The sequence below is a fragment of the Pygocentrus nattereri genome, chromosome 24 (assembly GCF_015220715.1).
Source record: "Pygocentrus nattereri isolate fPygNat1 chromosome 24, fPygNat1.pri, whole genome shotgun sequence".
In the NCBI taxonomy this organism is placed as follows: Eukaryota; Metazoa; Chordata; class Actinopteri; order Characiformes; family Serrasalmidae; genus Pygocentrus; species Pygocentrus nattereri.
Window position 1 is genome coordinate 3,103,369 of NC_051234.1, and position 11,451 is coordinate 3,114,819.

The 11,451-nt window shown below is 41.8% G+C and overlaps 1 protein-coding gene across 1 annotated transcript; it reads right to left on the minus strand.

Annotated features, from left to right (window-relative positions):
- Positions 1-869: 869 nt before the first annotated feature.
- On the minus strand, positions 870-11,011 carry slc25a32b (solute carrier family 25 member 32b). Its single transcript, XM_017686188.2, has 7 exons — positions 10,577-11,011; positions 9,785-9,935; positions 8,853-8,938; positions 6,986-7,140; positions 4,548-4,661; positions 4,239-4,384; positions 870-2,525 (listed from the first exon to the last, which is right to left on the minus strand). Exons 1-7 carry the CDS (start codon positions 10,743-10,745, stop codon positions 2,399-2,401), a joined length of 948 nt encoding a protein of 315 aa, XP_017541677.1. The 5' UTR covers positions 10,746-11,011; the 3' UTR covers positions 870-2,398.
- Positions 11,012-11,451: the final 440 nt, after the last annotated feature.

The window sequence follows — 11,451 nt, forward strand, 5'->3', positions numbered from 1 at the left end:
AGTTCCTGCTGCCTTTCTATCATCTGGAACCAGTCTGCCCGTTCTCCTCTGACCTCTCACATCAACAAGGCATTTTCATCCACACAACTGACCGCTCACTGGATATTTCCTCTTTTTCTGACCGTTCTCTGTAAACCCTAGAGATGGTTGTGTGTGAAAATCCCAGCAGATCAGCAGTTTCTGAAATACTCAGACCAGCCCGTCTGGCACCAACAACCACGCCACGTTCAAAGCCCCTTAAATCCCCTTTCTTCCCCGTTCTGATGCTCAGTCTGCACTTCAGCAAGTCGTCTTGACCACCTCTACACGCCTAAATGCACTGAGTTGTGGCCGTGTGATTGGCTGATTAGCTATTTGTGTTAACAAGCAACTGAACAGGTGTACCTAATAAAGTGGCCGCTGAGTGTATGTCTACAGGGCACGACAGCAGCGATTTACAAAAATGCCATTAATTTTGCCCCACTGACAAGAATGCCTGAACTTGGGGACCACATAGGCATGATGCGGACTACAGAATCAGGACTAAGGACTAAAAACTCTACCAAAGGACCAAAATTACACTACCAAATACAGTTCATAGCCAAGAGATCTTTGGAAAGTTTTGGCATTCCAGAAACTGTAGATATTGTTATCAAAGTTAAACGTGTACTATAGACTTCATTGTGTCATGTTTTATACTTTTTATATGTTTCTATTGGGCATTATATCTTCATGAGTAGCTGTTAAATTTACTTGTAAACACTAAGGTGTAAATTCCTTCAAATGATGCTCAAAGCACTAAGAAAATATGTACCTCCTGAATGTGTTGAATCAGCATCTCGAGACTAGACTGTAATGAAGTTTACAATAAAGACTAATTGGAACACAAGCTGTCTGTAGAGATTTATTACATTGCCTTCCCTTATATTCAAACAACTATGGGAACTTGTTCAGTGCAAAGTTATGGCTCACACAAACATCTTAAATATCACCTATCCGCTTGCTAATCTCAGCCAGAAGACTTACAGGAGAATTCCAGCAACTTTGAGAAGTTAAGGCGTAAACAAAGTCGATCGGAGTGGTTTAATGGGAAATGCAGTGTTGTAGAGAAACCCACAGTCAGAATCGTTCACCCTGGTTGTGTTAAAAGCTCCCTCACAGAAGTTTATTACATAAACTGGTCATAAACACACTGCATATTGCCTGCGACGTGGTTTTAAGATAAAGATTTGGCCTAAAAAGTACTTTTTAAATACATTCATGGTTAGGAGGTACATGTAGGATGTTGTAAAGAAAAGTAGTTCCCAAACAAAAATTATATCTGAAAAAATATCACTTTTTTTATTGTCAACATGACAACTCCTGTAAGATCAGACATCCTATAAACATGCAACATTCCTATGACCACCACTGTAAAGAAAATCAGCTTCTCTACAGCGAGAGGTTCGATTCCCCACCCAGGCAAATACACTATGCAATGCCACTGAGCAAGACTACATACTAAAACTAGTAGCTCAGGATTAGAGCATCTGAGAAACACAAAGGTAGTGGACTAATAATCTGAGCTGTATATTTGGTCACTTCACTGAATATTAGGGACCTCCTGATCCAGTTTCTTTGCCCCTCATCCAAGAACTTTATTGGTGGGCATCAGCGTTTAACGGTCTGGGTTTCCCAAAAGCATCTCAGCACATAGATGATTCTCAAATGGTAGAGCGAGCATCACACGGAACCCTTTCTCTACCACTAAGGATGATCTCAACGCTGTCATGTTCTTGGGAAATCAGGCACTGAGCTTTGTTTTCAAAGATAAAGCAGCCACAGAATTTAGGAATTTTGGCTGCCTATGGATGGATGGATGGATGGATAGTTGGTAAGCTTCTCTACAATGAAGCATTTCACATCAAACCACTCTGAATGCCTGTTTACATGTCACTGTGTTAAACATGAATTTAAAAAAATGATAGAATTCCTCTTTGAATAAAACTAAGAGTCTTTTACTGGGACATTAAGCAGGTTTCCGCTTTGGCACTGTTGAAAAACAACCTTTTTAATAAAAGGTTTATTATTATACATGCATGCAGCCATGGCCCCCAGTTCTGTTTGGCTCATGTATGATGCATGTTCACACGTACCGTCAGACATAGAGCCCTACGTCAGCTTTCCAGTACGCCCTCATTCAGCTAACAGCAAGTTCCCTGCACTTGGCTTCTTTCAGTTCCACAGTCCACAACAGGAAGCCACATCATGTCCATATCTACTAGACAGAGGCTCTTTGAAAGGAACCTTGAGCCTCCCTTCCTACCCACATCTGTGCCCTCCAGGCCTGGCCCCAGGGTGTCGTGCTCCATGTTGTCTCCCCCAAGGCAAATGCGCTCGCTCTAGGTTAGCTTGGTGCGGTCGCCCCTCGATCTCCAGCTCATTTGTGTTGGCCCAGGAGAAAACTGGACACGTTCTCGTAAACCACAAACGTGATGCAGCATGCAGGAGTCACTCGGATCAGATTGGGCACCATGCCTTTGTAGAAGCCCAGGGGACCCTCGTTTCTGCCCAAAGAGAAGGGAAGCGTACCTCTTTATTACACGAGGAAGACGGTTTTCACCACCTGAGTGGAATTAAGCACTTTAGGAAGAAATAACAACAGAAAAAGATCTCATGCGTATGACTTAATATCTCCTAATGAGATTATTATTTCTTAAATAAAACCTAGTTTTATTTAGACCTGGTTGGAGTGACGGTTATAAACCTTAAAGATTATTCGAGATAAATAAGCCCTTTGTTTTTTCTTCAATGTTTAAAATATAGTTGAAACCTAATGTTACATAATAAATCACTGATATTAAATGATATGAAAAACCGTAGAGGCATGATTTTTGGCCATACTGCCCAGTCCTACCTCTAAGCTTGCTATGGCATTACAACACTGCCTAAGCAGAAATCAGGGGTCCTTCTTTTCATGAACAATGTTACGGCTTAGCCGCAGTTTTTGGAGCTGAAATGCCACTAACAAGCATGACGGTGAAATCTGAAGTCCACAAAGCCAGCCACTAGAACGGCTGCTCCTTATCAATCCTTATCAATCAGACTAGAGGGTACAGGGTGGGAAGTAAACAGGTAGGCCATCAATGCAGAACCAGAGCAGGGCCAGTATTCAACGGTCAATAAACGCTCCACACTGGCCACTCAACTCTGAACTAGCCTTGCGCAATACTTAAAGCCGTGACTGAAGTTTAAGAAACAGTGCAAAATGCATTAAGGCAGCAGCAGAGAAACAGATCAGATGATGGCATGAACCATCCAAAGTGGCCAGGTCTAAGATGCGTGTTGTAATCTCAAATGAAGTATTTCTCACTCGTAGCTCAACAAAACAAGCAGAGAAACTGTGGAGAGTGAAGATTTAACACTTCCAATCCATTACCACACTTGCATTTGTAAGAAAAATACATTTTATGATGATTTGAATTTGCCGTCGTGGGAAGAAAAAACATCCTTTACATTTTTACCTCTTCATGTTTGTTTCACGCCACTAAAAACAAAGAAAAAGTGCTCTAACTTATCAAAAAATGTTTAAATCACATATAAATGTAATTAAATATGTAGATCCTATAAGTATGTAATTACATTAATAATTATAGGCTTTGTGACAAAAATATGCATATTTTTGTAAAAGTCGTGTCCATTTAAATGAATTTCTACAAAGTTTATACAAACATTTGTCAGGTACTGTAAATAGCACAGGATAAATATACTCTAGGATTATATGTATGGTTATATAGAATGGAATTAATAACATGACCTGGGATTATTCTGTTCACCTTTAAGCACAGGATTAATATAACCTGAGGTTATTGCTGTAGTTTGTGCCAAAGCGCAATTAGGTTATTTCTATGGTTTGTTTTATGGCACAGGATTAATATCCTTTGGGATTATTCCTGTGAATCGTTTTACAGTACAGGATCGATATAACCTGGAATTATTACAATTCCTCTTACAGAGCAGGATTAATAATTAACCTGGGGTCACTTTTACAGTGTGCTTTATAGCACGGGATTAATGTGAGCTGGGGTTATTTCTACGGTACGTTTGATAGCACAGGATTAAAATAACCTAGAATTAATTCTATGTTTCATTTTAAAGCACAAGATTAATATAAAATGGGGGTATTTTTGCATTTTAATCCTACTGTTCTTCATTTATTTGTTTGTTGTCATATTAATCTGTGTAATAGAAAGAACGGACAGAGTGCATGTTCGGCTCACCTCCACGTTCTCCTGATGACATCCACCACCCCACCGTAACTATTGTGCTGATCCTGCAGACGAGCTCGGATCACCTGGTACGGGTAAGTAGTGGCCACGGCGAAGACTTTGGACAACGCTGCCATGGTAATGTATTCTAATGGGTTCTGGAGAGGAGGACGGACAGGAGAAACATCATGAGTCACAATCCTTCTATACGTTATACAGTCTTTGGTTATGTAAATGTAGATGTGTGCCGCGTTTCACACAACATCTGTAAAATTGTCTTAGCACACTGGTGGGTGGTGGGAACACGCATCTTATACTTGCCAGTTTAGCATCTGAAGGCATCTTTCTGTATTTATTGTAGTCCCTCTTCAGCTCCTCGTACGCCATGAACTGCAGAGCTCCGTGAGAGGTCCCGAACAAGCCGGGAACGAACCCCTACACGCCAAAAAAAGAAGAGAGAAAGGAAATTGTCGATTCAATCGAGGCAAAACAAAGAAACTGCCTTTCAGGACACTGACTCACTGACATTTACTGATAAGCCACATTTGAGCAAGCTTGGAGAACTCATTTACAGCGCCACTGCCCTGTAGTTCTCTCCTAGCTCAGGTGCTCCCCCTTGTGGTCGGCACTGGTATTTCTGCTTATGCAACATCCACCACCTATTACCAGAATCCAAACCAACCACTGAACCAGTCTGACGAAATATTCCCCAAGATTCTTCACATGCCTGACTGAGTTCATTATTCATGACTGATGATATCAACAGGTTATGATAATGTGAGAAGCAGTGGAGCAGACGCGGCCGGCGTAGCCAGTACAGGCAGATGAATCGATCCTTAAAATCCTTAAAACCATATCTCAGGCATCAGGCAGTGAAACCATAACCATTCTATGTAATGACCGTGTGTAAGGGAGCTTTTAGAAGCACTAAACTCTTCAGACGCCTGGTTCCATTCACCACCGCTGTGAAAAATTCTGACTCAGTAAGTACCTGTTCATGTGTTTTCTAGCTCAAGGCAATTAGATCATTGCATATCAAATAAATGCAATGAGAGCTTTGAGAAAACACATTATGAACGATAAAAAGCAGATTAAATGGCAGAAAGGGCTGGGTTTTGTGTCACTTCACCTAGAAACTGAATTAATATTGCAATCTGAACAATGTCTTTTTAACAATATCAATTTAAAGGATTACACCACGTTCTAACAGATCTGCAATTTACATCTATATATTTTACATCAATCTATAGTGTCCAGTCTTTATGAACTGGTGAAGATTCATATTGTTGGGGTGAAAACAACAAAAAGCCCCTTAAATCCACTTTCTTCCCCGTTCTGATGCTCTGTCTGCACTTCAGCAAGTTGTCTTGACCACCTCTACACGCCTAAATGCAGTGAGCTGCGGTTGTGTGATTGGCTGATTAGCTATTTGTGTTAACAAGCAACTGAACAGGTGCACCTAATAAAGTGGCCGGTGAGTGTATAATGTCCTAAAGTGAGTCATTTCCATGATGAATGGACCAAAACAAGCGACCTAAAACTACCTGGAAAAAACTCGGATTCCAATGACTTCTATTGTTTTTACCTTCCCCTGTAAAGTTACAATTTTGGAGATACGAGGTTTTGATCCAACAGCAATTCAGAAACCTGAATTCAAACCTGTTGTGTGGTATTTGGGATTGTAGTGTTTTGGCTAAGCTAACCAGGCCAAACACACCACCAGTACAGCCTTGGTTGTAGAAAATTGATGCTAAAATGACTGTTTAGAGCAGCGTTGGCAACATGCGGCTCCATTACTGCCCTGCTAAAAATAAAATAATCCTCCTTTACAGTAAAATAAAGCTCTGCTGATCCTTCAACACAGTTCAACAGTAAATGGTCTTAAACGCTGGAGTTAATGTAGAACTGCTGATTCACCCTTTAACCCTGAAGATCAGCGCAGACGGCTGGTCACCATAGCAACACAGACAACAGTCTCGCCCAGCTAGTAGCTACGAAACAGCAAAGAGAGAGATTTAAGACCAGTGTTGATCATTTGGAGACGAATGTATTTCACCTCAGCTTATTTTCCTCATATGTTTAATCTGTAGCAAGAATCTCAAGCTGAAAGATGAAGTTGAACTTGAATTTTCTCACGCCACCTTAAATGGTGCAGCAGTTACATGCCTTAGGCACCTCTTAAGGTGGAAAGGGGAAATTCGAACAGGATTGTGAATGAGGAGCTGACCTCAGCCTCATAATAATCGAATGTTGAGGGACATTTTACAAGAAACTATTTCCACTTCTGCGGAAAAAGTTTCCTGCCGGAGATGCGAGAAAAGCAGCTGTAGCTGAGCTGAAGCTTAAAGCAGAGCAAAGCGAGTCGGCGCTTTTCGTTTATATTGCATTTTCTAGCCTATACTAGAACATCAGCTCATACTGAGACACAGCCAAGGCGGTAAAATGTAATGAAATGGACATAAAACGATGTGACTTCCAAGGCGGAATGATTTTTGTTGACAGGATAAAATGGCTCTTCTTAACATTTGGGTTGTGACCCCTGGTTTAGAGGACATCTGAGAGCGCCAAGTGGAGTGACAGGTGTTGGAGCGAGACAAAGCTGAAACCGAACCACTTCTGTGGTGAGTGCCGCTCTTAGCGGTCACTGAGCCGCTATAATGCTTCGACTTTCTAAAGATTTTATAGACTAACTGTCTATAAGACACAAATGTGACAGATAGCAATTAGGCTGGGAAAGGCTGGAGCCTTGTGTGTCTTACCCGGTACAGTCCCGGTATTCCTTCCTGGCGATATATCTTCACCAGGGCATCCACCATGCCGCTGTACTGCTTCCTGCTCGGATCGGCACTGTACTGCAGAACCAGACGTGTCTTGGTCACCCAGATGGGGTTTGTAAGGCAGAGAGTCATCGCCCCTAAAAAAACAGCAGCATCTCTCATTAAAGTGATTATTTTAATCAAACTAACACAAAAAAAACACACAAATGACTCCCTTACTGCAAATGTGGTCCATCAGCCAAAACAAAAGGATTTTTCTTCTTTAATTCTGCACCGGAGCCACAAGGCCAACGTAATTAATGAATAGCACTGAGCACTGAATCAGCAAACTGATCAACTACATTAGGGGTAAACAATACTTTAACAACCCCAATTCCAATTAAGCTGATCGAAGGTCACGGGCATTCAGTGTTGGGTTTCTGCCTCGCCGCTTACCTGCAGAGATTTCTCCAGATTCTCTGAATCTTCTGATGATATTATGGACTGTAGATGATGAAATCCCTAAATTCCTTGCAGTTGCACGTTGAGAAACGTTGATCTTAAACTGTTGGACTATTTGCTCACGCAGTTGTTCACAAAGTGGTGAACCTCGCCCGTCCTCGCTTGTGAACGACTGAGCCTTTCAGGGATGCTCCCTTTATACCCAATCATGACACTCACCTGTTTCCAATTAACCTGTTCACCTGTGGAATGTTCCAAACAACATGCCTCAACTTTCCCAGTCTTTTGTTGCCCCTGTCCCAACTTCTTTGGAACATGTTGCAGGCATCAAATTCAAAATGAGTGAATATTAACAATAAAACAATAAAGTTTATCCGTTTGAACATTAAATATCTCGTCTTTGTAGTGTATTCAGTTGAATATCGGTTGAAAAGGATTTGCAGATCATCGTTTTCTGTTTTTATTCATATTTTACACAACGTCCCAACGTCATTGGAATTGGGGTTGTAGTACGGGTATACAGGATGTGCAGATTAGCAAAATATAAGGCTTTAATAGACAGAAGTGATATTAACAGTCAGCTGTGTTGCCGGAGTAAAAACCACTTTAGGTGAAATTTAGGATGGAAACAAAATAAGCTATTCTTTCTATCTGAGGCTGAAAAATGAAGGTGTTTCCGCCTCCTTAATCAGAGACACGAGTCATAAGTCTGCAGCGTTGGTTCATTAAGCTTTATTAAAGTCACATGGTTCATTGCTCGTGACGTATACATCCTGTCTGGCTGCTCTTTGTAGTCAGTGAAGCTCTTTCCTTTGTAGCAAATTAAACAGGATTTTATAGCAGCAATTCGGAACTTCATTTAAGGCCATGCACGAGCTTTATAGCCACGATCCTGACAGACCATAATAAAATCTGAATCCTATCCTTTGCCTGAAGTTTTATTCATTTATTTTAATAAATACAAAGTATTTTGAATCAGAAAATTGATTAAAAATACAAAGAACACACACATACGACTGGAAGGACTATTTACCCCAAAGTGGAAGACGGACAGTGGAATCAATGCACTCTGGGGGATTTTTACATTTAAAAAAAGCTCAGGAATTTCTAATTGGCCAAATCAAAGCTCCTACTTTACCGAGTATTAACAGAATCCATTATAAACTGATTATGACCTTCTAGAATTGAAGCAGCTGAATCACCACCTTCAGGTGCATTTTCACATCCCTATAATTAAATCTATACCTGAAGTGCTCTCAGTACTGCATTCCACCTCAAAACAGGACCTTCATAAAAGATAACCTGTGATAACCCGCAGGCTGCAGAGTAGTTAATGGATTCGTTTTGTTATGGACATTGATCCGCCCACAGCCAGTGTCCATGGAAACCAGCCGTGGCCAGAACTGACCTGCTTCTGCTGCCGACACCAGGTGCTCCGTGGCGCTCAGTTCTGTCTGACGGTCCTCCTTGGCGTAAGCCTTAATGGCGTTATAACTGTCGACAAAAGACAAAGTTGGTGAACGGAGAGACTTCTTCCATGATTTAAAAAAATAAAGTGTTTTCTTTTCCAACACAGATCCTGAAACCTTGGGCATCCCTGAAACTGATGCTGTTCATGCGTTAAAAACGGCTTTTAACCGAGTTGTTTCTAATCAAAGCTGTTCCCTTAAAGCTACACAATGCACGCTTTGGAGATTTGGAGTAACTGCCTTTAAACATGGACTCGTATATCAGGATAATGCTGACTTTGCATCTGAAGCCCAAACATCGAGCTGGAGCTTCTTTCTGAGCCCGCAGACGTGACGTTAAGACGTAAAGACGCATGATGTCCAAGAAACTCTGACGCGGCGCCTCTGACTTCACAGCTTTTATGGAAGCACAGACAAACCATATTTAAGCATGTTTTTTCTCACGGCCCAGTAATGCTACACTTTGAAATCTGACATAGTGCAGCTTTAAGACACACTAAAAGTATGTGCAAAGAAACTAACACCCTACATGAGATCCTAAACAGCCTAGAATGTGCCGTCACAGCGCAAACGTGAGCCGATTTAGACATTTTAAAAAAGAAAATAACTATAATTCTAGTATTATACTTGGCTACGTACTCACTGTTCGCTTGTTAACACTAGTCTACATGTTGATACTGTTGTTATGTGACTTGCTCTCCTTTACATTAAGCTGTGCTACAAGCAGCTGGGGAATATTTAAGCCTAGATACGGTAGGGAATGAGTTTGGATTCACTATTTCTGCTGCTGTCAACCCGATTCTGATACTAGGCGTCAGATCTGTTCCAGTCTAGTTTCATAGAATGTGTGTAAAGACAAAATTGTGCATACAAGAAAAAGTAGAGGCCCCATGAAGCTCCAGCACCCCACACATTGGGAGTTACACCTTGGTACAGCCCTCGAAGACCTTCCTGCTGCCAGATGCTCCTCATGCAGTGCCAGATTCCATGATACTTGGGCCTCAGTTCCAGACCATCGCTCACTGCAACAACATCAAGCTCACGGTTATAAATGAGCACAACAAAACATGCATTCACCATGAGTGTCTCTCCACCACACACTGTTCATCTGCATCCCATCCTTGACCATTCAGTCCTGACTGGCCAGCAGTTTGGCGAGGTCCACACTGAATGAGCCCTTAATATGACACACATCTGTATTACATGTGTAAGCAACATGTGTGTTTAGGTGAACTTGCACAACGGATGACAAAGACATTTGTGGAAAGGGTTTATATTTAGAAGCCGTGACTTAATGACCATTAAAGTCATTAAAGGGTTCATTCCGCAGATTTTTCTCCAAATCTCTGCACAATTAAATCATCAAGACGTAATAAAAGTCATTCGGGTTTCATACAGAACGGTCCACTGTAGAGAAACGTACTAACTCGCTAAGACCCACAGGACCGGCAGACCAGTGGTCTGTTCTCAGCAGGGTGACACTGAGGTGTTCCAAAACTGTCTGATCCACTCAGACCAGCGCAACACACAAAAGTGTCACTGCAATGCTGAGAATGATCCACCACCTGGGACCAGCGGTGGCGGAGAGACAGATGGACCACAGTCTGTGACTGTAGAACCACACAAGTGCACCTCTATGGTGTTTTAATGAGGTTACACTTACCTGCAAACCTTATTTTGACCAGGTCCAAAGGGTGCAGCACCATGGTGGACACCACACCTCCACTGAGCCCTGCGGCCAGGTTTTCCACCCTCACATGGCTGAAGAGCCGCTGAAGGTTCCCCGTTACTGACACGGCCGCCTCGGGTGTGGAGCTGGACGTGGAGCTCATGCTTTGGGCTGAAGGTGCTGAAGGTGAAGCGCCTTGGCTTTTAGCGCTGGTTAGCTCGCCTGCTAACTACACCTGCTTATAGAAGCCGGTGGAGCCTATAAGTTCCAGTTTCACCTACTTACTCACCCCATAAACACTTCATAGGCAAACCCCCATTTCAGCACAAGCGCGTTGTAGCGACATCATGACCTTCCCGTCACTGTCAGACCCGTTTTTGACTGCTGGGGGCAACAAAACGCAAAACGTGATGTCCCTAGTAAGGCAACCGGCAATTTCAAAATAAAAGCCTCCCTCCGCTCCTTAGAACAGGGCAACATTGCGCTGCAGGCAAGTCTGTGGCAAAAGTGTTTTAATGACAACATTTTATTTTAATTAAAATACTTTTATGTACTACGAATGCATGGAAATTATCTCTTTTTTTGTAAGAGCAATTTCTTTACAAGGTTGAAAGATAGCTTTAGTTCCTCCAATTTCTCGGTACTTCAAAATAAAAGTCTCTCCACTCTCTGCGCAATATTGAGCTGGAGGCAGGTAAGCACGGCCTGTGTAGGAAGTAAATCAGCACGTTAACATTTTATTTTAATTAAGATAGTTTCAAGACGGTAAATTAACACTTATTTTTTAACATTTTATAATGTGTCATTTAAAGCACAATGATGTGATTAAACTGGCATTTATTTTCTTCAGTTTAAATGAATTGAGAACA

Bases quoted from the DNA above. Each gene is read 5' to 3' on its own strand.
- slc25a32b (XM_017686188.2), bottom strand. From the start codon at position 10,745: ATGAGCTCCACGTCCAGCTCCACACCCGAGGCGGCCGTGTCAGTAACG. The intron at 9,936-10,576 runs GTAAGTGTAACC...ATGTTGTTGCAG, and splicing joins GGTCAAAATAAGGTTTGCAG to TGAGCGATGGTCTGGAACTG. The intron at 4,662-6,985 runs GTAAGACACACA...TTTGGCGTGTAG, and splicing joins GAATACCGGGACTGTACCGG to GGGTTCGTTCCCGGCTTGTT.